Genomic DNA, 27,476 nt, shown 5'->3' on the forward strand with positions numbered 1-27,476 from the left:
TTTTTATACTAGTAGAATATAATTTGATTGTTTGTTTTAATACTAGTAGAATATAATTTAACTGTTTATTTTTATACTAGTAGAATATAATTTGATTGTTTGTTTTAATACTAGTATAATATAATTTAATTGTTTGTTTTAATACTAGTAGAATATAATTTGATTGTTTGTTTTAATACTAGTAGAATATAATTTGATTGTTTGTTTTAATATTAGTAGAATATAATTTGACTGTTTGTTTTAATACTAGTAGAATATAATTTAACTGTTTATTTTTATTCTAAAACCATTTATCAAACTTGCTTTCACACGTCGATATTCAGGAGGTCCAAGAAATCAACTAACCCGTTTAGATAACGTCCTCAGATTTGAAAACTGTTTGCCATGTCTAACATGCATGTGAAGTTTAGTTAAAGTACACTTAACCGGAACATAAGTATTACTGTTACAACAATGATCAGCTTTTTCACAACCGGAATAACTCTTATTACCGCTATGTTTCCCCTCGCGGCTCAAAAGATAGTGTTCTCCAACACCCGTTGTAGGCATAGAGAAACGACCATAAAATATCCAAAAATAAACCAAGAACCTCTGATTTGACCGCTTTTAAAACACATGTGTAAAGAAATTTGTACAAAACATTTAGTGTTAGAAACGCGAACATGAAATTAAATGAAATTAAAATGTTAAGGGAAATGAAAGAAAAATAGCAAAAAAAAGCTTCTAATGGGTTCAAAAATACTTATTTTAAGGCAAACAAAAAGTTGATCAAAGCCACTTTACGCTATTCAATATTCAGTTGTTCGCCCCCCAATGGCTCAGCGGTATGTCTGCGGACTTACAACGCTAAAAACCGGGTTTCGATACCCGTGGTGGGCAGAGCACAGATAGCCCACTTTAATATTGTTGTTGGAACCACTTTGATATTGGCCCGGCATGGCCAAGCGTGTTACGGCGTGCGACTCGTAATCTGAGGGTTCGCATCCCAGTCGCGCCAAACATGCTCGCCCTTTCAGCCGTGGGGGCGTTATATGTGACGGTCAATCCCACTATTCGCTGGTAAAAGAGTAGCCCAAGAGTTGGCGGTGGGTGGTGATGACTATCCGCCTTTCCTCTAGTCTCACACTGCTAAATTAGGGACGGCTAGCACAGATATCCCTCGTGTAGCTTTGTGCGAAATTCAAAAACAAACAAACAAATTCAGTTGTTCTTTGACTTAAAATTACAAAAAATAAACCGCTGAAACATTTTTAGACCAACTCTTTACCTGCTGACGGACAGTTATTAAACCTGATAAGAAAACCTTCTTAGACTTTAGACGAAATGAAAATAAGAAATTCACCTTACTTGTCTTTCTCTATACGAAACAGTTTTCTGTTTTCGAAGACCAACTCCTTTACTTACTAATGGACAGTTATTAAACCTGATAAGAAAAAAAACTTCTTAGATTTTCGAAGAAAAAGAAAATTCACTTTTCCTATTACAATTGTAGTGAGAATATAATAAATGCTACGCATTTCTATGTAATTTGATTTCTTTCGTTCCTTGACGTACGATACTGACTTATCGCTTTCTAAACCAGAAATATATTGGGTTGAGGAATAATTCGTGAGTGTTTTTTCAAGTTACAAAAATATATTCATAAATGAAACGCTTTCGCAAAATATTTCATGTCATTTGGTAGATAATTTTTTGCTCTAATAGATGGTGTGTTTGATTTTCATATGTCTTTAATTTTTGCTTTCATTTTCAGCTCATTAAATGGAATGTCAAGTGGATAAAATCGAGCATTTTCGACACCATCTGCTTTTCGCATTTAATATCTTGCAATTTCGTTTAAAACAATGCATACTATATACCTAGGTATTACATGAAATAAAGTATCATAATAAATGTTTTGGGTGTAATGTGTTCATGCATTGAAGTATTGTATAGTCTTGCATGTAATGCTTGAATGAAATTATTTAAAAACGCTCACGAATTATTCCTCAACCTAATATATTATATATGTAATTGAAAGAACGATAATAATTAGACGAAAAAGGTGGGGTCACTTTTAAACCAAATTACAATAAAATTCCTATCTGTAAGGTCAGTAAAACATTGGCCACAAGAATGAATGAACCCCTATTCCCTCATATATATTTCTTAAAAACTGGTCTCGCGTTTGAAAACCCAAATTTCTCTTTTACCTTAAACAATTTATTTGTTTTAGGACAGAACTGTATTAGACTACCTGCTGTGTCCAGCACGTGAATCGAACTTCAGGTTTTAACGTTGTAGGTCTGTGAACTTACCGCTGTCACACATGGGGGAGAACAAGTTAAACAGAGATATGAAGATGGAAAACCAGCTCTGTCTCGGCCTTACCTTTGTTATTATTATTTATATAATGAGATTCAGTGTCTGTTTGTCAGTCTGCTAGTGTACGTGTCACGCAACCATTAAACCACTGATCGCATCGATTTACTGGTACTAAGTGAATCGTCTCGGTCCAGATTTTTGCACAAATAAAACAAGTCTTCACCCCACCTTTGATAAACCCTGAGAATTTCTTCTAAACTGCTGGGCTCACGAACATCTAAGTAATGCAAAACGAATCGTCTCGGCCTCGGAGTTTTCACAATGGTAAAACTCCTCACCCAAACACTTGGGGAACTCGGATATTTCGCGTAAACACTATTGTAGGGATTCCTCGAAGGCAGACTCCTAAATTTGGCATCGATTTACTTTAGATAACGTAAATCAATAGATTTACTTATTACCGTTCGAAACTTGGTTAAAGAAATTGAATTCGATCATGGCGGCCCTGTAAATAAGGCCCATAGGCCCACGGCTACGCTAGTTCATTTAACACTCCACAAAAGCAATTATAACAGGTAGCGCTGTTCATTGTTCTAATTTGTTAACTTGATTCGTCACACCTTTTACATGAAACAAGAAACCACATTCGTTCTTACATGTGATAACCTTTCCTGTACTTATAACGAGCAATACGAAACGTCAAACACAACTTTAATAAAAGTAATACATTCTTTAAACCACAGGTATTTATTATAACAACACAATTTTTTCTTTGTTTCAAGTTGAGCTCAAAGCTACACAAGGGGCTATCTGTGCTCTGCCCACCACGGGTATCGAAAACCAGTTGCTAGCGTTGTAAATCCATAGACAATCCGCTATGGCACTTGAGAGACCTACAACGTCAAACCAACTCAAAAGTAACACACCTTTTAAATCTCAGTTATTCATTACTGTGAGGAAAAAAAAAAAAGATTTCCTACATGCTTCGAACATGTTCATTCGGATCATTGGGTTACTATTATTTATTAGATGTCACAAAATACGTGGTTCAACCAATAAAACATTCCTTATTTCAACCATTGTATTACGTTATACATTCTGCATAACCTGAAACTACATCAATCGTTCTGTTAATCCGGATAATACCACATATTAAGTACAACACTTAACAACTTCATTCTTCAATTAACACAGAAAACACTACACATTCTGTACAACACGAACTCGTTTTAATTTCCGTGCTAACCTTCTTTACACCAAACATAGTGCGACAGAATTAAAACAAAGAAACCATCTTTTGTCTTAACCCAGTTTGTACTAACCCACCTGTGTCAAATGCACAGGTATATTAATCAGATACAACAGGAAACTATCATGTTTGTTAGTTTAATCGTGTTTCTACCACATGATAAGAAAATCATCATAATACCTATGTTAACTTGGCTTGCACAATGACATAGAATTACCATAATCCGCGTCTTAAATCGCTAAATAATATTTAGTAATATTCAAATTTTATTTTTAGACGGGTTGTCTCTAAACGTTCACTCTATATTTCTTGATGATCGCCACTTTGGAGGTCCTCTGCGTTGGCCATACATTTGTTTGTTTGTTTCTGAATTTCGCGAAAAGCTACATGAGGGCTATCAGCGCTATTTATCAGTGTAAGACTAGAGGGAACGCAGCTAGTCATCACAACCCACCAACTCTGGGGCTACTCTTTTACCAACAAATAGTGGAATTGGCCACCACATTTTTAACGCCCCTACAGCTGAAAGAACGAGCATGTTTGGTGTGACAGGGATTTGAACCCACGACCCTCATATTACGAGTCAAGCAGGAACTTGAAGGTCAGTCTTCTTCTGGTGTTGGTGCTAAGTTCCTGTGAGAAGACACGTTATCATGTCTAGTTACTTTCATGATTGACAAGGGAAACATTTTTTTTGTTTTTCTTTATGTTACCTTTGCGTCTTCATCTCTCTATGAGTGTCAATTCAATGCCAGTCTTCACACAGAGAACAACAAGATAAATTTATGTGTTCGCCTTGTCATCGAAGTTAAAGTCACTTTTGTTTTGTTTGTGAAACGTCGTGTACTGACAGATAAAATTAAATTACATATAAAACTTGTGTACATTGCTAAGAACCAGTAAAAAAAAAAAAGAAGACCCGGAATAGAAGAAGCAGAATTTTGATATTGAAATTTATTTGTTATGTTTTGTTGTTTAATTTCAGTTTATTGTCAACATCAACTTTCCCAGCACTGGCTAACCACACAACAATCTTTATTTTACTAACTGTAACCACACATCAATCTTTACTTTACTAACTATAACCACACATCAATCTTTACTTTACTAACTGTAACCACACAACAATCTTTACTTTACTAACTGTAACAACACATCAATCTTTATTTTACTAACTGTAACCACACATCAATCTTTACTTTACTAACTATAACCACACATCAATCTTTACTTTACTAACTGTAAACACACAACAATCTTTACCTTACTAGCTGTAACCACACAACAATCTTTACCTTACTAACTGTAACCACACAACAATCTTTACTTTATTAACTATAACCACACAACAATCTTTTACTACCACACAACAATCTTTACTAACCGTAACCACCTTTACCACATCAATGCTTTACTTTATAAACCACACACAACAATCTTTATTTTACTTTACTAACTATAACCACACATCAATCTTTACTTTACTAACTGTAACCACACAACAATCTTTACCTTACTAGCTGTAACCACACAACAATCTTTACCTTACTAACTGTAACCACACAACAATCCTTTACTTTATTAACTATAACCACACAACAATCTTTACTTTACTTTACTTTATAACCACACAACAATCTTTATTTTACTTTACTAACTATAACCACACATCAATCTTTACTTTACTAACTATAACCACACATCAATCTTTACTTTACTAACTATAACCACACATCAATCTTTACTTTACTAACTATAACCACAAAACAATCTTTACTTTACTAACTGTAACCACACAACAATCTTTACTTTACTAACTGTAACCACACAACAATCTTTACTTTACTAACTGTAACCACACAACAATCTTTACTTTACTAACTATAACCACACAACAATCTTTACCTTACTAACTGTAACCACACAACAATCTTTACTTTACTAACTATAACCACACAATAATATTTACTTTACTTTACTTTATAACCACACATCAATCTTTACTTTACTTTACTAACTGTAACCACACATCAATCTTTACTTTACTTTACTAACTGTAACCACACATCAATCTTTACTACTTTACTAACTGTAACCACACATCAATCTTTACTTTACTTTACTAACTGTAACCACATATTAATCTTTACTTCACTTTACTAACTGTAACCACACATCAATCTTTACTTTACTTTACTAACTGTAACCACACAACAATCTTTACTTTACTTTACTAACTGTAACCACACAACAATCTTTACTTTTACTTTACTTTACTAACTGTAACCACACAACAATCTTTACTTTACTTTACTAACTGTAACCACACAACAATCTTTACTTTACTTTACTTTACTTAACTTTATAACCACACAACAATCTTTACTTTACTTTACTTTACTTTATAACCACACAACAATCTTTACTTTACTTTACTAACTGTAACCACACAACAATCTTTACTTTACTTTACTTTACTTAACTTTATAACCACACAACAATCTTTACTTTACTTTTCTTTACTTTATTTTACTAACTATACTCTACAATCAGCTTACCTTCTTGCATCTCTCAACACAACTAAGCATTACCTAATACACCGAAACATCTAACCGTCTGTGTGAAACCGGTTCCTACTATGAATTATCTATAAGCCAAAAAACGCCCTAACCTTTGTTTTAATTTACCTACAACATAAACATGCCCTAACGTCTGTGTTAAACTGGTTCGTACTATGAATTATCTACAACACCAACACGCTCTAACACAGAAACATAGGAACCTCTGAGTTAAAATGGTCCCTGTTATACACGAAATAACTCCTTAATCTCCATGTTAAATCGGCTCCTAATGATTTTCAAGAAATCACTCTAGTTTATATGTTAACCAGATTTCTAATTGAAATCATGTAATACACATGTATTAATACTCCTGTTAACCTTAAATCAATTCAACTGTATGTACGGCACTAACATAATCCCTTTTATTGAACACGTACATTCACAAGTTAAAAAACGTACTAGTACCTTCTTGCTAAACATCAACACGACTTACACATGGGCCCGGCATGGCCAAGCGTGTTAAGGCGTGCGACTCATAATCTGAGGGGCGTGGGTTCGCATCCCCGTCGTACCAAACATGCTCGCCCTTTCAGCCGTGGGGGCGTTGTAATGTGTCGGTCAATCCCACTATTCGTTAGTAAAATAGTAGCCCAAGAGTTGGCGGTGGGTGGTGATGACTAGCTGCCTTCCCTCTAGTCTTACACTGCTAAATTAGGGACGGCTAACGCAGATAGCCCTCGAGTAGCTTTGCGAGAAATTGAAAACAAACAAACAAACAGACTTACACATTATAAACTGATAAAGCAGTGAAAAAAAATCTCTATTAAACATAATTCGATTTACATAACCATTACGTTAGCCCTTCTCATTATTTCGATCTAGCAAGAAACAAAATCTCTGTTAACCCTGTTTGCACATGAACAGGTTTCACAAACACCAACCTGTTAACTTCTGGTATCTGTATCAAATATCCGGGGTGGCTCTTCAATCAGAACTTTATTATAAGCGTGATAAACTAAACTCTGATTAGAAACCCTTGGTGCATTATTCTTTGTTAAATATTAAAATAATGACATGCGTAATTAATTTACGTAACAGCGTGTTCCGTTTCGTATTAAATCAAATAAAAGTATTAAAACGAACTTGTTCGGTTTGTATTGGAAAGATTAATTAGAACTCTCGGAAGTCAGGACGAAGTGTGTGTGTGTTCTTGTTGTTTTTTAAAGAACTCTAATGACATAGAGAGTAATCGCGAATGTAATGAGTTTTATTTCTGGATCACTGGACAGTGAGATTTAACAAACGGTTGACGTGAACAAACAAAAAATAAACAGTGTGAAACATAGGAATGACATATTCATTACAATGGTTAATTATCCATCTTGTTTACAGGTTTAATTAGCAAGGGCTGGATTGAAAGTTGTCATCACAGAGACAGATGGAGAAGTTATTTTGTTTTGTTAGAAGCTAAGCACAAAGCTACACAGTGGGCTATCTGTGCTCTGTCTACAATAGGTATCCATACTCGGGTTTTAACGTTGTAAGTCTGTAGACATGCCGTTGTGTCACCAGGTGGGCTGACTGTGGTAATAACGGTTTTTGAATTTGCATCGAAATTACAAATAAATTAAATGTGCAATAATAGGAAGCGCATATATGTTATTTTTCTTGTATTTTTAACATAGATAGGTGACAAGGCACTTTCTATATAAACTATATAAAAATGTTTCGAAAGAACTGCGCCTGTATAACCTAAATTATACTGTACTTATAACTTAAATAAAAACATTTCTAGGTTTCTCTTTACATCTGAGTTTATGGCCGTAAATATCATTAATAAAGTTTTTATAATAAGTACAATGGGCTACCACTATTCTGTACATCGCGAATATCGAAATCCGGATTTTAGCGTTGTAAGTCACTGGGAGACCGATAATAGGGAAATTATCCGAGGAATGAATCAGTTTATTCTGATTATAACTGTCTTATGTATTAATTTTTGACATTATGTGTTTAGAATAAATTTTATTAAATAAAATTGTTTTCATTAACTACGTTTCATTGTACTTCTGGCCTGTACAGCCAGCTTACTTTTGATTATTGATACCAGACTTTATAAACAGTTGAACAAAAATCTGTCATAGACAGTAAGTCATTCAGGAACCCCCATCCAAGAACAAAGGCTTATTTGTTTGTTTTTTGAACTTCGCGCAAAGCCCCACGAGGGCTATCTGCTTTATCCCTCCCTAATTTAGCAGTGTAAGACTAGAAGGAAGGAAGGTAGTTACCCCCACCCACCGCCAACTCTTGGGCTACTCTTTCACTGACGAATAATGGGATTAATAAAACTTATAACGTCCCCCACGGCTGAAGGGGCGAGCATGTTTCGTGTGACGGGGACATGTTCGCCCTCTTATCTTATAATGTAACGGTCAATCCCACTATTTGTTGATAAAAGAGCAGCCCAAGAGTTGGCGGTGGGTGACGATAACTATATGCCTTCCCTTTTGTCTTACACTGTTGAATTAAGGCGGCTAGCGCAGATAGTTCTCGTGTAGCTTTGCGCGAAATAAAAAAAATCAAACAAACTTAACCGTATTAGCGTTATAATTGAGTGGCGTGTCGTAACCAAATTAGCGTGACATTCAAGCGATGAGCCACATGAGAGTTAACTAACGGATATCTTCATACGTTATGTATCTTATTTTACCTCAACCACAACAAAGCCATTCACGATCGTGTTGCAAATAAGCTTTTAAATCTTTCAATTTTTTTTTTCTCTTGCTGACCGATATTTTCTAAGTGTGAAAACTGAAACCAAGTACTAGTAAAAACAAATCAACCGACATGGGTGTTTGAGTACAATCGTATCAAAGCGAAAACTTTTTATTGCACTTAAAATACTGGCCTTTAAAATTTACATTACATTGATGTTTAAGAACCATTTTATTCTAGGTTTATGTAACACATGAAGAGAATGTGTAATAATGTGTTTGCGTGTAATATATAGATATGATAGCCAAACTATGACACAGTAGCGCACAAAGTTGTAAGTTTAATTGAGAGGTCAAGGAACCTGAAATTGTTTAGTTTTTCTGTTTGAATCTTTTTTCGACCAACCACGAAGTGTTTTGGTTCTTTTCTCGTTTCAATGGTGTACTTTGTTTTAAATTTCGCGCAAAGCTACACTAAGGCTATCTGTGCTAGCCGTCCCTAATTTAGCAGTGTAAGACTAGAGGGAAAGCAGCTAGTTATCACCACCCACCTCCAACTCTTGGGCTACTCTTTTACCAACAAATAGTGAGGTTGACCGTAACATTATAACGCTCTCACGGGTGAAAGGGTGAGCATGTTTGATGGGACGGAGATTCGAACCCGTTACCCTCAAATTACGAGTAGAGTGCCATACCAATTTGCCATGCCGGGTCACCTCCTTTCAGTGCGTTTTGTTTACAGAAATATTCACAGAAAACTATGAGAAACAATGACACTCGGAGATAATAATTAGTAATGCTATTAAGATCTGATTTCTTCTTAGAGCGTATCTGTCATTTTAATAATTAACAAAATAATGGGCAGATTTTGGTTCGTCGATGAGGGTTTTCTACTGGGTATCCATAAAAATGTTGTTTTTTTGTGTGTTTTCTACTGGGTGTCAATAAAAAATGTTGTTTGTTTTATTGTTTTTTTGGTGTGTTTTATATTGGGTATCCATAAAAATGTTGTTTGTTTTGTTGTTGTTTTTTGGTGTGTTTTGTATTGGGTATCCATAAAAATGTTGTTTGTTTTGTTGTTGTTCTTTTTTGGTGTGTTTTCTACTGGGTATCCATAAAAAATCTTGTTTGTTTTATTGTTATTTTTTGGTGTGTTTTATATTGGATGTCCATAAAAATGTTGTTTGTTTTGTTGTTGTTTTTGGTGTGTTTTCTACTGGGTGTCCATAAAAATGTTGTTTGTTTTGTTGGTTTTGTGTGTGTGTGTGTTTTCTACTGGGTGTCCATAACTTGTTGTTTGTTTTGTTATTGTTTTTTGGTGTGTTTTCTACTGAGTGTTTATAAAAACTTTGTTTGTTTTGTGACTGTTGTAGAGCTTCTTAAAGGAAGGCCAGAAAACTCTAGGTGCTCGTAATTTTCCGCAGAATTTTCAGAACGATCGTTTCTATGGCAACTATTGCTTTGTTTACAGAACTCAAAATACCCTGTACATTACTGTCCGTACAAAAATGATAAAATGAAAATTGAAGAGAATAATTTGGCGTGAGATCGTTACTTCAAAATTTCAACTGTGTATACACACTCACGGGTATATATGATTATGTGTTCGCTTTAGGGCAATACAGTGAGTTATCTTCTTTTTCTCTACTGCACAGAATCGAACCTCGCATTTTGGCATTGTCCGTAAAGTTACCGCTGATCCACTGGGGGACTGTCTACAGTTACCAACACACGTTTGTTTCTCTCTGTCTGACTGTCCCACTATTTTGTTGTATAGGCATCAAGTGATTCTGAAATATTAAAGGGTGAGAAACATTTAGCCAATCAAAATTTTCTGAGCATGGAACCCAGAAATGTTGAAATTATTCTCACTAAAACTTTGATTTTACCCTATGCATTTTCACAAAACGTGGCAGGTTTTTAGTAAACATTACAAGGTTATGGCACACTAAATTTGTGCTAAGTATTTACACTAAAGATTCTTCTTTGGATTTCCGAATCCTTCACTCTGAGTACATAAGATTTCAAGGTCAGGTTTGAGTTGGGGTGTTGTGAACCGAGAGGTGTAGTTCCTGTTGTAAGAAATTGTCGTGTAAACGTTCTTGTGAATGTCCAAAGACGTAATAAACTTAAATATAAGTTATCATGAACTTACCAATTCATATCATCCGTGCAAGCCTTCTTCATTGTAGGCATACCTTGCGACATATCATTCTTCGATTTTTGCCCTGCTTTTCTGTGTCAACGTACATTGGACGTCATCAACATGGGCTCTCTTTTTTTAACGCTACACAACTCTAGCTCTGTTGTAAGGTGATTTATATGCTAGGAACGAAAGTATTTCTTCTCGTCTTACACTTTGCATATTTAATCTGCACAACGTCTAGAACTTCTTCCTAAATAAATACTAAGTGTTTCTTCAAGTAAGACCTTATATTTTTATGTTATTTTCTTTACCCTGACACTAACTATAACTAAACCATAAGCACACAGTAAAATGAAACTTTGAAATAAAACATAGTGCATTTTCTTCTTCTTCTTTAAATATATAATTTGTTGTCATGTAACAACACTAGGTTCACTCAGATATTAACACAATAGCTGTATTTTGGGAGTAGTCAAGTTCAATGATCTTTTACTTAATACGATACTATAAGCCACAATAATGTTTCAGATTAATCAAGTAGGCCTAAAATTTGCCGTAAACATAATGTGTTTTTTCGTTGTTTTATTGGTTATTTTTGTCACATCCCTCTTAATTTGTTCATTTCAAAGTTACTATGAAACTTCTAAACTTACGTACATTGTACTACTGTATTTCTATAAGCCTCTCATTTTACATCCAAAATGGGCAAATTACGTCATGTGATAAAAAACAATAACATCTGGAGTGGACCTGACCTTTATCGCAAATTTTAGGCCTACGGATTTCTAACAGTTCGTCAGCTTTTGGCGCTTAAATCGTGAATCTTAAAATAAGTTTTAATTTTTTTATATCATTTATATCATCTTGTTTTCAAAGATATCATTATTTCATCCAAAAGTCTGTGTCATCTATCTATCTGTGTATAATATTTTTATCTTTCTTTCTGTCGGTGTTACGTTTTATTTCCCGACTAAAAATCTCTAATTGTTTATTACGTTTTTATTAGGTAATATATTAATAGTCTACAATAAAATATTTTGTTTGTTTTTTCTGTTTATTTTGCTGCCGCCTAGTGGCACAGCAGCATGTCTGCGAAATTACAATGCTAGGAAACGTGTTTTGATAGTTGTAGTGGGCAGAGTACCATTAGCCCATTGTGTAGATTTGTGTCTTATTACAAACAGCAACAAAATTTATTTCTTCCCCACTGCCGTATCAAGGGCCTAGGTACCTTCTGTTGGTAGGCCCTACCACCCACATAAATTAAATCAAAAGTTAGATAAATTATAAATTCTGGTTTTAAATTTAAGTATTTATATGCGCATAATTTATACTTGCTTTTTATGTGTATTAATACACTATAGTTAAATAACGGCTGTATATGTAAATAGAAGTACACAGACCAATGCGTATATTCAAAAATATATCGTATAACTTAAAGACGTAATAAAGTTTTTACAGTAAAATGTATATTTTATGTTATTATGCTTATTATTTTTTAGCTCTTTAGGATTAACTTTTAAGGAAAATTTTCATGGGCCCATAGTTTTCGTAGGCCCTAGACGCTGTACCTATTAAATAATCCGGCCCTTCTCCCCACCCTCAGTGACTCACCGGCAAGTATCTAGGCTTATAACACTAAAATTCTGGTTTAAATACTTGTAGTTGGCACAGCATAGCCCAGTGCTTAATTTTGCATTTAACAATAAATAAATCCACATAACTTGTATTTAATTGATATACCAATAGAGGTTTAATAAATGTTCTACAACAGTACCCTACAACTCTTGTTGAACGAAATCAATTTCTTTGTAACACGTCACAAACTTATTGTGAATGTTTTGAAAAGTAACACACGCAAATATCTGTGTTTTATTGGTAAACAGTATCCTAATAATAATTAAATTCCGAAAATTGTTTAATATCGAAGTTCAGTTTAATCTACACGTTGATCAACGTGTGTTATTTTGTTGTATTAGTTTAGAAGAATACCACTCCTCGTCAGTAAACCTGAACACACGTTAGCCAATGAGGGATAAGCTGGACTTTTATCGTAGTGAGAAGTGTCAAACATGCTATCGGAATGAACGTGCTGCATTGTCACAATGAGAAAAACCGATACATAGTTTAAGTACTGGCTTGTTCACTAGCGCAGTTTTTAAGAAAGGAAAAAAACATATGTTTGATTGGTTCATCCATGAAGGTTTAAAATATGTGGATAAAGTGAAAGTGACTGTTTTTATAATATTATAATCTCAGTGGCATATAAAAAAACATTTGCGAATCAGCTCATGCGTCATGAAGGAAAACAAATAACAAGATAAAAGTTGTGACGAGACCTCTGAACGACCGACAAAGTTAACAACAATAAAAAATTCTATAAGAAACGTACCTGCTGTAGCGCAGTATTAAGACTGGGGTTTTATAAATATAAAAATCCTGGTTTGATAACCACGGTAGGCACAACACTGATAATAATATTATTTCATAATAATAATATTTCATAGAGTCAAGACCAATCAAGACCAAGATTTTGTTATTGCTAAAAGCAGTTTCATTATCAGGTTTATCACGAACATAACGAACTTTATTTAGAAGATTCTAAGGAAATGTAAGAAGTTCTGCGAATTTAACCTTCGTAAAAGTTGTTTTAGTTTTAGTAATATTCTTTTTTCTTCTATAACGTAAAGACTTTTATATTAATCAGGAAGAGAAAACAACTCTTACTTGGATCAAATTATTATTTCCTTTACGATAATGAATATTTTTGACAACCACTGGCTATTGATTTCTCTAGACTAGTCGCGACGTGATAGTATTATCGACCGTTCTAGAGAAATCAATAGCCAGTGGTTGTCAACATATTAAGCATAACAAAATGTGACTTGATTTAAACGAAAATGATTCACTTATAAAAAGGTGCATATGACAGTTTGTGAAAAATATGAACATGATGGAGAAAAATAGATATCAGTATAGGATTCAGCGCTCAGGAATTATTGTAGAGCATCTAAAAATGTTAAGACAATAAAAAACCATCGCAAGTCTGTATTTTTTCATTCCAGTTCTTTTATACAGGGTCTTCGGAAAGTCACTGTGCAGTTTTGTAATCACATTTTATTCAATCTATTACAAGCCAGCAACTGATAGCTGTTGCTGTATTGATGCCAACGGGGGTCACTTTCAACATTGTTTATAATTGTCATTCATATTTACCTCCTGTATTCTATATTGAAACATGTCTGTTAATAAATATACAAGTGCACAGTGACTTTCCGAACACCCTGTGTATACCTTAACTTCTTGTTCAATCTTTGGCGCGCTTTTTTACATCATTACTCAAATTTTGTTCTGAAAATAAAAGTTACACTGCTCACTAGTTCCAATGAGTGATTCGATTTTGTTGTTGTTATTTTTTAAACGAGCTTGTCCACATTTTGGCGTGAGGCTTATAAAAATGTAGTTCCTAGTGTTAAACCGTTAAATATGTTGAATATTTTCATCTTCATTGATCCGGCATGCCCAAGCGTGTTAAGGCGTGCGACTCGTAACCCGAGGGTCGCGAGTTCGCATCCCCGTCGCGCCAAACATGCTCGCCCTCCCAGTCGTGGGGGCGTTATAATGTTACGGTCAATCCCACTATTCGTTGGTAAAAGAGTAGCCCAAGAGTTGGCGGTGAGTGGTGATGACTAGCTGCCTTCCCTCTAGTCTTACACTGCTAAATTAGGGACGGATAGCACAGATAGCCCTCGAGTAGCTTTATGCGAAATTCAAAACAAACAATCAAACAAACAAACCAATATTAATGTTAAGCGCAAGGCTACACAAAAGATTATCTGTGCTCTACCCCCTCACGGGTATTGAAATACGGTTTATGGCGGTATAAGTCCACAGACTACCGTTGTACCATTGTGGGGATGGATATTATTCCAATAAGTTAATTATAAATGTATTTAATTAGTCTTTTGTACGTACTAATAGCTTTTCGTGATTTGCACAAAATTATTGATGTATTATTTGCATCAGGGCCTGACACACTTGTGAGCTGATGAGCTGGAAAACGTGTTTTCGATTAAACTGTAATTTCACCTTTAAGTGAACAAAAAAAAACCTAGTTTATTTCTATTTTATCTCTATAATTAACTAACTAGAAAACAACAACAACGTTTAGAACTGTCGAATGTTTGTATTAGAAATTTTATAAATTAATTATTGTTTTCAAATCAATCACTTCAAAAATTTCTTTAAATTTCCTGTGGTGTCCAGATACGTCTGTTAGGTTTCATTTAACATCACCTAGTGTAATTTAAAAGAAATCGCAAACTTAAGTTTGTCTGTTACCTTTAAGGTCAAATTAACCTAATGGAAAGTAAAACAAATTGAACGTTCAGGTGCGCCTTTATTGTTTCGAATTGTTTATGTGTGCATTCTTTGTTTTTAGATCGTTTATTCCAATGTAATTTAAAGCAAATTTAATGTTTAGATGTATCTCTTATGTTTCTTATCATATTAACCGACTAGAATTTAAAACAAATCGATAGTTTAAAAACGTTTGTTGTGTCTTAAATCATATTAACTTAATGCATCTTCAAATAAATTGAAAAGTGTGTTTATTATGTTTCAGATCATATTATTCTCTTACAGTATCAATTAAATTGAAAATGAAAGTGTGTTTGTTACGATTCGGGTCATATTAACCCAATGGAATTCAAAACTGATCGAAACACTTTTTTTATCCATATAGTTTTACTATTTTACGTCACATATTAAAACATTGATGTATATTAATGTTAACCCTCATTATAATACTCAGTCATGTATTTAATACATCATAACGTTATGAAAACCGATGAGGTTTAATTATGTACAATAACATTATCCGATTAGAGAACGGGATCATCTTTACAGCTAGCAAATGTTATGTGGATCTTTTTTTTTTTAGGGAGCATTGCACCAATTTGATCCCCTCCTTTTCTCACCCACTTTACAAATTTGTTCAGTCGATTTTTGTTTCTCCTCAGTAACCAGCATCTGGTGGTCACATTTTTTTTTTAGTGGCAAGCGTATTTCTCTATTTATTGCCACTATTGATCAACTGTAGTGACCAATGTCTTCTGACTACTTTTGGTAGAGACGCTAAGACTAGACTGGCACCAGTTATTGACCCCTTTTGGAAGTCAAACTGATCTCTACTCTTATCCATTGTGTTCTAGCCAAACCGTGGCAAGACTATATTGATAAGGCTTAAGCATTACATGATACATCACATTATGATCTATGTTGAATACATATATAAACCTAATGCTCTACAACGACTATCGGTGGAGAAGTCCAAATAAAATGGTTAGTCAGTGTATGTCGCCAAAAACCATGAAATTTAATGTGACTAGGTTTTTCTGATACTAAGAGAAATACAGTATGAATTATAATAATTAATCACCCACCATGTTTAATCATTGTAAAAAGTAACCTAAAACTGAGATCCTATTCAATGGATAAACAATAATAATTTGTTTGTTTGCAATTAAGTACAATGCTACACAATGGACTATCTGTGCTTTGCCCACCATGGGTATGGAAACCCGATTTCTATCGTTGTAAGCCTGCAGACAGGGGGCATATTAGAATACATCTGATAGTTTTATGTTTCATTGTTTTACAGTGACAGTCGTAATAAAAAAAACACAAAAGCGCTCCTTCGCGATTTCAAATATTTATTATTACATGAATAATTTAGTTTTTGAGATAACAAATTCTCAAGAATATACACAAATTATTTTTCTTTAAAGTTTTTCGGGTCAAAGTTATTTATTTTACAAGAATTTTCAACGAGCTGTTTTTATTTGTTTTCTTTTAAATAAATCTAAATTTTCTAATAAAACGGCCCTATAATTCAATAAAACATAACTCACTTACACGTTGATCTCACATACTCATCCTTCGTTAATTGTGTTATAAAAGTTTACTTACATTCTTTTGTCTTGGCTGAATTGTTATAGGCTTAATTTTTATAGCTTATGCCTTAGTGCTATTGTTAAAAACATTTTTACTCTGTATAATTTGATAAAATATTGATTTGATATTTACAAGCTGAATTACTTTGTTTATTGTTAAGCGCAAACCTACACAATGTATTATCAGTTCTATGCCTGTTACAGGTATCGAAACCCGTTTTTTTAGCATTATAAGCCTTGAGACTTACTTCAATGGGAAGCTTCTGAAATACACGTTATATGACATGTGGTTAAACGACAAGGTCAGATACCCAGACTTAGTTAGAGTAGTTTATAAATGTTGACCGAAGGGAGGGCAATCAATCTGCAGCACTTGTACCTACCAAGATGTCTGCTCTTAACCAAATAACGGAATTGACTGTTACAAATATAACGCTCCCAGAGCTAAAAGTGCAACGTGTGTGCAACAGCTAAAAGTGCAACGAGTATTCAACAGTATGTCATAGTTCAAATATTTAATTTATCGATTCACAGTTTTGTATGCTAGCCACTAGGCCACACCCTTAAAGGGCGAATTTTCAAATTTAAGTATCAAATTATATATCACAGATGCATCATTATCAGTATACCTGTGTAATATATGAAATAAGGAACATCCGTTGGTTATATAATATGGTATCCAAAGTGGGATTTTCAGATATAAAATCGACCAGCTGATAGCTGTAATTGGTGAGAATGCATTAATTAATGTGCATAACATATACAAAAACCTTTGATTAGGTAAAACGAAAAACAGAGTAAAACATTGATATTAAAATCCTAAAAGCACTAAAGACTCTAGAAATCAAATCCATGAGTGCGTTGTAATAAAATGATTTTGGAATCTCACCATGTTTTCACTGTTATTGTCGCAATGTTCAGTCGTATTCTATCTGGCAACCGTGCATTTTGAACACAGCCATGCAGCGTAGTTTCCATTGCAAAAGGCTTAGTCATAAGGCTGTCATGTACAAAGCACACTAGTCATCCCTGAAAGTCTTCTACAATCCATTTAGTCTTCGTAAATGAGGGTTTCCCAGCACCCATTTCAGCACACTAATTTCACACAAATACATAATTGCTGTGATCAGTGACTTGACTGTTATGTCTTTATATGGAATAACACTAATACCCGATTTATTCGCGGGCTGCTTGAGGTATATGATAGACAACACATAGTCGTGAAAGCAACTTAAGTTGCTTTTCTAGGTGGAATTCCTTTTTGATTATGTTTTGTGTCATTGCCTGAAACATGTGGATGGCTTTTGTGATTGTCATTTATGTTTATAGATTTTAATATTTTATAAGGTGCCACAGTTTACTTACTAAAGCTGGTGAACGACTTGTTGCAGGTCTCTTTTTCATGGGCCTTGTTGATCCATATTCCTAGGTTTTCCAATTTCATTAAGTTCAAGGGATATATATATTCCTGTCTGGGGAAAAAAAACAACAACTAAGTTTTAACTTTGACACATCTTTATGGTCTAAGTGTTTGAATATTATATGTTGTAAAGGCTCTTACATATCTTTATAAAACGATCACTCTTCGGCGACATCACACTAGGAACGTAACCCCAAGCAATGTCAAGATGTCGTTAAGATACATCCAGTGCCACTACGGCTCTACATCGGCTATGTTTACCACGTGATTTGCTGACTTGCATATTCAGTATTTTTTAAATACAATTTATTCAACCCGATTATCATTATAAATTTTTAAACTAGTCACTAAACTAGAACACTGTTTTCTGGGTTAACTTTTAAACCAGTCATTTAATTAGAACACTGTCTCCTGGGTTAATTTTTAGTTCTCATTTATGTTCGTATCGTCTTTTGCTCACAAGTCAGTGATAATTGTTTAACTGCAGTGTTAGAGCGATATATTCATTTTTAAGTCTACCTATCATTAAAATCTTGGAAGTACAAAGTTTATCGGGTTCTTTACACATGAGTAGCTTCCAATGTGTATCATCTACTTTATACATGTCTGTACAGTCGGTGACGTATTAAAAATAAGTATGAAACTTTTTATTTTCAAATTTGTTTTTCTTCTGATGATTTTTCTGGACGCCAATATTGAAAGAAAAAAACCGCATTACTTCAAGTTGCTTTTTAATCCTAAACGACCATTAAGATGATCCAAAAGATTATTCTCGTCAAAGACCTTAAGGGCATTTGAAAAATAAATCCACCACTTCAAACACGTGTTTCCATAGAAACATCCTGTTACTCCACCACTTCTTGCGTTTCCACGGAAACGGTGATCGTCAGAAACTTTTAAGTGGCGGTCAAATATATATAAAAAAAACGGAGAAAAAGAAATTGTTTCTGTTTTGTTTTTTTTTACATTAATATAAAATTGTTATCGACACTTTGCACTCTTCACTCTTCAGTGGCACAACTTCGACAAGAGAAGGTCGGTGGCAAAGTACCAGGAATGCAGCGAAAACGCCATCTCTTGGAAGGAATTATGATTGACAGGCACAGTTTTGAAGACCGGAAACGTGATATTGAGAACTGGTTAGATCGAACCGAATCTAGAGTAAAAAGACTGCCACCTGTAGGTCAAACTTTGGATGTTCTCGAGGTGCAAGTGAAAGAACAGAAGGTAAGAATTTTCCTTCGCATTAGAAGTCGTTTTGTAGAAATTTCATAATGAAATACTCCATTTTAAATTACGTATTTAACTGATCGACTAATAGTAGCTCAATGAAGTAGTTTCACGAGCTCCGGTTTGTTGAGTTATCGATGAAAGCGACATATGTTTTAATTAGTGTTTCTAAAATCAAAAACTGTTAGTAGTTCAGATAAAACCGATTTCTTTTTCAGACCAATACTACACGTATATGTTGTGGTGTAATCTGAGATTCTCTTGTTTGGGTGATCAATCTTAATGCAACACGTATATGTTGTGGTGTAACCTGAGATTCTCGTGTTTGGGTGATCAATCTTAATGCAACACGTATATGTTTTGGTGATCAATCTTAATGCTACACGTATATGTTGTGGTGTAATCTGAGATTCTCTTGTTTTGATGATCAATCTTACTGACGTTTGAAATGAATTTAAGTCTCCTTCAACAGTAAATTTCAAACAGTTTTAAAAGTGCAATCTAAATTCAATGAGTGACTCCTCTGGGACTTCTTCAAAATATGACCAATATTTTATGCACCCCAACATACGAGTACTAACATAAAATCAATTTTCAGTAATGATGTTGACCGTTTTTTGCTGTATTATTTTTAAAATTAGCCATTTGTAAGTAACTCTTTGTGAAAGAACTTGGAAGAGGTTTTTAAATATTTTGAATTCATCCATAACTGAGCGCTTTTGGACAAGTGGGAGAAATCGATGAATGTTTTGGATTTGTGTGAACTTTCTTTTAGTAACGATAAGTTTGTTGCGAATCTAAAAATATGCAAACCTGTTGAAACTGACTTTCAATTCTTGGTCCTCAGTCGAATTACATCCAGTTTCCTTAAGCTTTGTCCTTCGGTATTCGAGCCTCTTCAGTGGACACACCAGATAGCCTGATGTGGCTCTTCTAGGAATATACGTACATCCACTCTTAAATCTTGTTACGTTTTAGAATATAAACCTTTCATATTTGAATAGAAAAATATTAAAGTTTTTCTTAAATATTCAATGGAAATTTTAATTTTAGAATAACATTTGAAGAAGGTACAATAGATCTAGTTGATTAGAAGCTGTTAACGTTAATTGTACATGAATATATAAATCACAAGTCTCTAAGCAACTAAAGAGCATTTAATCTAATAGGCTATTTTATTAAAATATCGGATATAGCTTACTAAAACACTTCACTTATTTCCGTTTTAAAAATTGGTTTATCATGTTAGTTGTGCTTCTGAGCTGTATGAGTGAATTACTAGTTGTAAGGAGTTGAATGAGACCAGTGGTTAGTCCAGTTCTCAAAGATTTGTGGGATTTACGTATAGCAGGAGTGTTTTTATCGAAATGTGTTTCTTCAATCAAAGTCCATCGAAAGAGGTAACCAAAAGAAAACAAGCCTGCCATTGGCAAAACCTATGGTTGCCACCTGCTCTGGAAAACGAAAGAAAATATTCCTTAGGTAGGTTTGTAAGATGTAGCAGAGGTAAGGATGTTTTGACGGATTCCCTTCAATAGTAATCAGATGTGAACTTTTTCCATTGTATCATACTAATATCACTACAGTACCTCCTATGTGGCAGTCAAAACCAGTCGAAGATACTTAGTTCGCACACTTGAATGAAAATAAAACTTCAGTTGTGTTTAGAGCGCAAGTGTGGACAGTAAATGGTTAGAAATGTATGATGTGGTTTGATGAGTGATGTTTCACCAGTTTCTGTTCCAATTATAGAGAATATATTTGATAAAAAAGAATAAATTGCACTTGATTTTGCTTGTGTTGTTCCGATAGTGTAAACTGCTGGAAATGGCGTAATGGTGTGGAGAAGTTTTTATGGGAAAAATTCATATAATGAGATCTGTTAGCTAATTGCAGGCCACGACGAATGGGCTAGAGAAAACAACTGTTCAAAACTTTCTACAACATATTGTAGAATATTTGCCACGCTGATTACAGGATATTATTGTGGCGAAAGTTGATTCAGCGCAATATTAAACACTTCCACAATAAAATGCCGGGTACTAATTTAATGGTAATGATTGATAACTGTATTCGATTAACTAGCAGAAGATCTACTTGAGGTTACATAGAATAAGCTTGAGGAGTTTAAGTTTATATTTGGTCAACTTGCGGATCTCTTTGAATGTTTTCCATTAACAGTTGGTGTATTAAAATTAATTTTACCTAAAAGAAGAAATTTAACGAGCAATCGTATACGACTGAGAACGTTTAATTAACTAACATTGATGTAATTCACGTAAAATACTTATTAGGTTCTTCAGAATGAACTTCATCAGTGGAAGCCTGCAGTGGAAAGCTTGAGTCGATTAGCTGATAAATTGGCAAGTGACAACCATCACGATGACATGTCACGACTACAAGATGTAGCAGATGAAGTCTATCAAAGATGTGCTGAACTATCCTCACGGTTGGTGTACCAGTTAGTTTGTATTTATTTATCTAAATAATATATGAATCTGTAAATGAAATTAAGATAGATATTGCCATTATAGAAATTAACGAAAAAAATATTTGTGCTCAAGCTAAAACATAATTTAATTGTTTTTAAATGATAGAATTCAATGAATACTTTTTGACAAAATGTTTGAGGTTCGATAGGCGGTTTCACATCTGGAGGAGGGCATAACAGGCCCGTTCTTTAATACTTGGAAGACTGAAAAGTTGAGGCCCTGAAAAAACAACAACCACTAATATCGCTATATTTATTATATTTCGCAGGAAATTTGCCTTTGAACAATTTTGAAGTTTTGTTTAGAAAATCTTTGGTAACTGACTGTTCCCGTGATAGTAATAAAGAAAAGAATTGAACCCCTGATTTTAGAGTTGTAAATCTGTAGACTTACCGCTGTACCAGCTGGGGTTGCTCGGACTCTAAACCTGAAGGTTCGTTGCCCATTTCCCCCAAAACGCGCATTTTGAGGCTGTAGATACGATATAAGATTGACGACCATGTTTATTATTCAGTCAGAATAGAGTAGCCTAACAATCAGCGCTAATAACAATTAACTGTCTTCCTTCTAGTTTAAACTGTTCAAAATTAGGGACGATTACGCACAGTTAGCTCTTCTGTAGATCTGCACAAAAGTTCTAAAGTCAAACAACTGTACCATTGATCATGAAATAAAATCTTGCGACTAGAATCATTGTGTAATAAATCTTAGCTGGTTTACAAAAAATTTGACAAACAAATAGTCTACAAATAAGATGACTCGGAGGAAAAGTAAATTTTTCTGTCACTTTAGTTCGTGTTTTTGCTGTTTCAAGTTAACATCATATAGGCTTAGCACCTTCTGCCATTGTTCTGTAACTCGATTAGACTTAATATAGAACTCCGATAGTGTTGACAGATGTTCTGTGTTTGTAATCTGGTAAAAATGTGGGTTTGCAACCCATTACTCGGTTTTGTGCAAGTGATTATCTAACATATTAACTAACTTTATTTTCTTCCAATAAGACATCAAATATAGCATTTATCATCATCTGGTAATCCATAAAGGGTCCAACAAAACTCAGCTCATAATCTATTTATCAATAAAGACGAAATGTGTGATTATTTGCAACGTAACTCTTCCAAGCCTATTGGACTAGTTTGATTCAAAGTTTGAATGTAAACTCTATGAGCTATGGAGAATGTTCTAAGGGTTCAAATTGAATTTAATCCTATTTTTGTTTTCTAAAGCCTGTCGGTTAATTACTCCCTATCTATTGAGTCAATCTCAAACAATCTTGGCCTTAGACAATATCAGCCACCTCCAGTGGCACAACGGAGAGTCTGCGGGCTCACACCGTTAGAAATTGGGTTCCGATACCCGTGATGGGCAGAACACAGATAGCCCATTGTGGAGCTTTGTGCTTAATTCCAAAAACAAACAAACTAACTAAAGGGATTCAAGATTAAAGCATGGATTCTTTCTTAATCAACCATATTTTTCTCATGGTCAGTGAGATGTAGGATTTTCAAGGGTGGTTTGGTTGGAATTTCGCGCAAAGCTACACGAGAGCTGTCTACGCTAGCCGTCCCTAATTTAGCAGTATAAGACTAGAGGGAAGGCAGCTAGTCATCACCACCCACTGCCAACTCTTGGGCTACTCTTTTACCAACGAATAGTGGGATTGACCGTCACATTATAACGCCCCCACGGCTGATAGGGCTAGCATGTTTGGTGTGACGAAGGTTTGAACCGTCGACCCTCAGATTACGAATCGAGTGCCTTAACCACCTGGCCATGCCGGGCCCTTTCAAGGGTGGAATCGTCTCAAAATGTTTATTTGCTGGTAGACAGAAAGTAAACTGAAATGTTGTTTATGAAGAAGATGTGTGTTTTGTTATAGTAAAGTCACATCAGGCTATCAGTTGTGTCCATCAGGGTGAAGAAGATCTGTGGTAATTAAATATTTTTTGAGATAAAGTTTACATTCAAGTTATTACTCGTCTCCTTGTCCACTTATAACTAAAGTTATTACTCGTCTCCTTGTCCACTTATAACTAAAATAACATTTATCTAAGCTGAGTTTTGACTTCAGATGACTAAACATTCATCGACTTAAACGTGTCTAGTTTGGAACGTTTTATGCTCGGACATTTCACATCAATTTCGCGTGTAATAAATAATCTGTAATAATAGCAAAAATGTGTAATATGATATCTAAATACGCTAAATAATGCAGGTTGAAAAAAATGAATGTATTGAGACTATGCATTGTTTAAATTACACTGTCTTTACATTAAAGTTAGCTTGGTATCAGTCACATTTTTTTTTATAACGACATAAGTATTAATAAAGTCAGGCAAAGGAATCATTGAAGTAAAACTGTAACAGTCTGGTTTAACTCAGTTCGCGTTGTTTGGGGTTTATAATAAGCCTTCCTTTGAAAGAAGTTTCGAAGTTGAGACTTTAATTACGTATAATCTGACCGTCTAAATTTTTCGGCTTCAAATGAGTAATTTTTTTATTTTCCTTTTTAAATGATTTGCATAATAAAACACTTTAAAGAAGAAGCTATTAAAATTACAACTTATAGGCTTTCCTCTTCTGGGTCATTTGACAGTCCAGGATTTGTAAAAGAAAGAACATAGTGACGTGATCATCGTAATAACACAAGGAGCAAGAAGAAATATGATTGGATATAAAAAAAATCTATCTTACGCGTTTCAATCTGCCGTACGTAAACCAACACTTTATTCATAAAACACAACTGTAAACCGACATAAACGAAGACGAAAATACAACTAAAATAAAATAAAACTGACTGCGATTTAACTGACAATGTAACTGAAGACTGGCTGTGATGACAGTGGAATGTAACTGAAGACGAGCTGTTATGACAGTGAAATGTAACTAAAGACTAGCTGTTATGACAGTGAAATGTAACTCTGAACTCAAAGTGAAAAGACATCTGACGGTTCGTTTCGGCCGGACATTACTTCAAACAAAGAAATTCCATGACCGATTATGGCATCAGGAAATACATCACTTTTTGATGTCACTGTTAACATTCTTCCTATAATTTGTCGATCAGGCGATGAACTCCAGAAATACGGATGTACGTCTATCCTATGTGGCAATCATAAAATAAGCATATCGTTGAAACTGGACCTAGCCACAAATAAAACTCTCCCGCGAGACAAATGATAACACCTTTGATTGACTCCTGATACGAAAAGTAATAACTGAGGTTAACTAGTACATCACTTAGACAGGTTTTTTCTGGTCCTTCAAAATTTTTTTAATTTTGTGTTTTAAATAAAAATTAACTATAAGACAGCATAGCACTAGCTGTCTATAGAAATGATACTTTTCCATATATAACATTATACGACAATTAGAAAACAAAATCAATCAATCATACGCTTAGTATAACAATCGTTAAGCTAGGATTGTCTCTTCCTCGTCGGCCCAGCATGTCCAGATGGTTACGGCGCTCGACTCGTAATCCGAGGGTCACGGGTTAGAATCCCCCTCACACCAAACATGCTCGTTCTTTCAGCCGTGGGGACGTTATAATGTGACGGGCAATCCCACTATTCGTTGGGAAAAGCGTAGTCCAAGAGTTGGAGATGGGTGGTGATGACTAGCTGCTTTCCCTCTAGTCTTACACTGCTAAATTAGGGACGGCTAGCGCAGATAGTCCTCGAGTAGCTTTGCTCGAAATTCAAAACAAACCAAAATATCTTCTTTGTCTTCATGAAATAATAAAATACTTTGTTAGTTTTCAAACAACGACAATTTTTATACTATCTTTTTTTTTTTTTTTTTTGCTAATAATCAAGTTATAAACGTCATATTTTTCAGTCTTCAAGCAAGAAGCAAAGCCTTACAGAACGCGCTCAATTCGCTGCAACAGCTGGATAAAGCGCTAGACAGATTTCTGGCGTGGCTATCAGAAATGGAATCCACATTCGAAATGTTGGACTCTGAAGCAGAGAAGTACGGGCCACGAGAAGATATGGAGCAAGTCAGAGGATGGCCAGAACAAGTCAGAGTAAGAACTGAAAACTTGTAGAGTGTCGTAACACGTTTCTAGTGGTCAGAACAAGTCAGAGTAAGAACTGAAAACTTGTAGAGTGTCGTAACACGTTTCTAGTGGTCAGAACAAGTCAGAGTAAGAACTGAAAACGTGTAGAGTGTCGTAACACGTTTCTAGTGGTCAGAACAAGTCAGAGTAAGAACTGAAAACTTGTAGAGTCGTAACACGTTTCTAGTGGTCAGAACAAGTCAGAGTAAGAACTGAAAACTTGTAGAGTGTCGTAACACGTTTCTAGTGGTCAGAACAAGTCAGAGTAAGAACTGAAAACTTGTAGAGTGTCGTAACACGTTTCTAGTGGTCATAACAAGTCAGAGTAAGAACTGAAAACTTGTAGAGTGTCGTAACACGTTTCTAGTGGTCAGAACAAGTTAGAGTAAGAACTGAAAACTTGTAGAGTGTCGTAACACGTTTCTAGTGGTCAGAACAAGTCAGAGTAAGAACTGAAAACTTGTAGAGTCGTAACACGTTTCTAGTGGTCAGAACAAGTCAGAGTAAGAACTGAAAACTTGTAGAGTGTCGTAACACGTTTCTAGTGGTCAGAACAAGTCAGAGTAAGAACTGAAAACTTGTAGAGTGTCGTAACACGTTTCTAGGAAGAGAATAATTAACAAAAGAATGTAGGAAGTACATGTGCATACATGTGTAACTATGTTTGAAGAGATATTTTTGGGAATGAAAAAAAAAATAGTTGTACGCCGCGCAACTATTTTATTATTGGCTTTTAGTACTGCATTTAATAGCGTAATATAACTATAGAGGTAATGGCTCTACTTGCTGGTGACTACACCCTAAACCTTGGGTTTCAACACTTCCACCAATCAACGAATAGTTTAAGGACCCACATTTTAGCGTTTGTCTAGATATTTTAATGTTAATAATTTCAATTCTAAATATTCTACCGCTTCTCTGTGAACGTAAGAATCAAACGGTTGTTCAGAGTAGTTCTTGTCAGGGTTAACAAATTTAAAAGCTCAGTAGCTGAATAGACATTATTGATTAAACTTGTGAATTATTCTTAGGGGTAACAAATTTAATGGCCCAGTGGTCTCGTACACAGGACTGATTAGACTGTTAAGCACTCAAAAGTACAAATGTTGCACAGACATTTTGTAGTCAGTCTCTAAACGTGTAGCAGTAACACTTGTTCCAGATATACGAACATGACCTTCCACCTCTTGTGCAAACAAATCGTGTAAATTTTCTAAATCATTTGAATAGAGTTCATGTGTAGTTTAATAAGGTAATGTGTGGGTGTACAAATGGTATTTCTAAAAGCCAAAATATCCATTAAATAGTTAACAAAGAGACAAATTGAAAAATTACATATA

The 27,476-nt window shown here is 34.6% G+C and overlaps 1 protein-coding gene across 3 annotated transcripts in view; it reads left to right on the forward strand.

The window, feature by feature from the left end:
* LOC143223625 (dystrophin-like) overlaps window positions 1-27,476 on the forward strand; it is a 187,325-nt gene that overhangs the window by 71,703 nt on the left and 88,146 nt on the right. For 2 of the 3 annotated variants that reach the window (XM_076451800.1, XM_076451802.1), the window contains 3 exons: window positions 19,361-19,575; window positions 21,873-22,027; window positions 25,914-26,103. In XM_076451800.1, the coding sequence (XP_076307915.1) occupies window positions 19,361-19,575; window positions 21,873-22,027; window positions 25,914-26,103 (560 nt within the window). Of the gene's footprint in view, window positions 1-19,360; window positions 19,576-21,872; window positions 22,028-25,913; window positions 26,104-26,691; window positions 26,700-27,476 lie in introns of those variants that run through there. The other variant, XM_076451805.1, reaches the window with a different exon arrangement.

The sequence above is a fragment of the Tachypleus tridentatus genome, chromosome 8 (assembly GCF_004210375.1).
Source record: "Tachypleus tridentatus isolate NWPU-2018 chromosome 8, ASM421037v1, whole genome shotgun sequence".
Taxonomy (NCBI): Eukaryota; Metazoa; Arthropoda; class Merostomata; order Xiphosura; family Limulidae; genus Tachypleus; species Tachypleus tridentatus.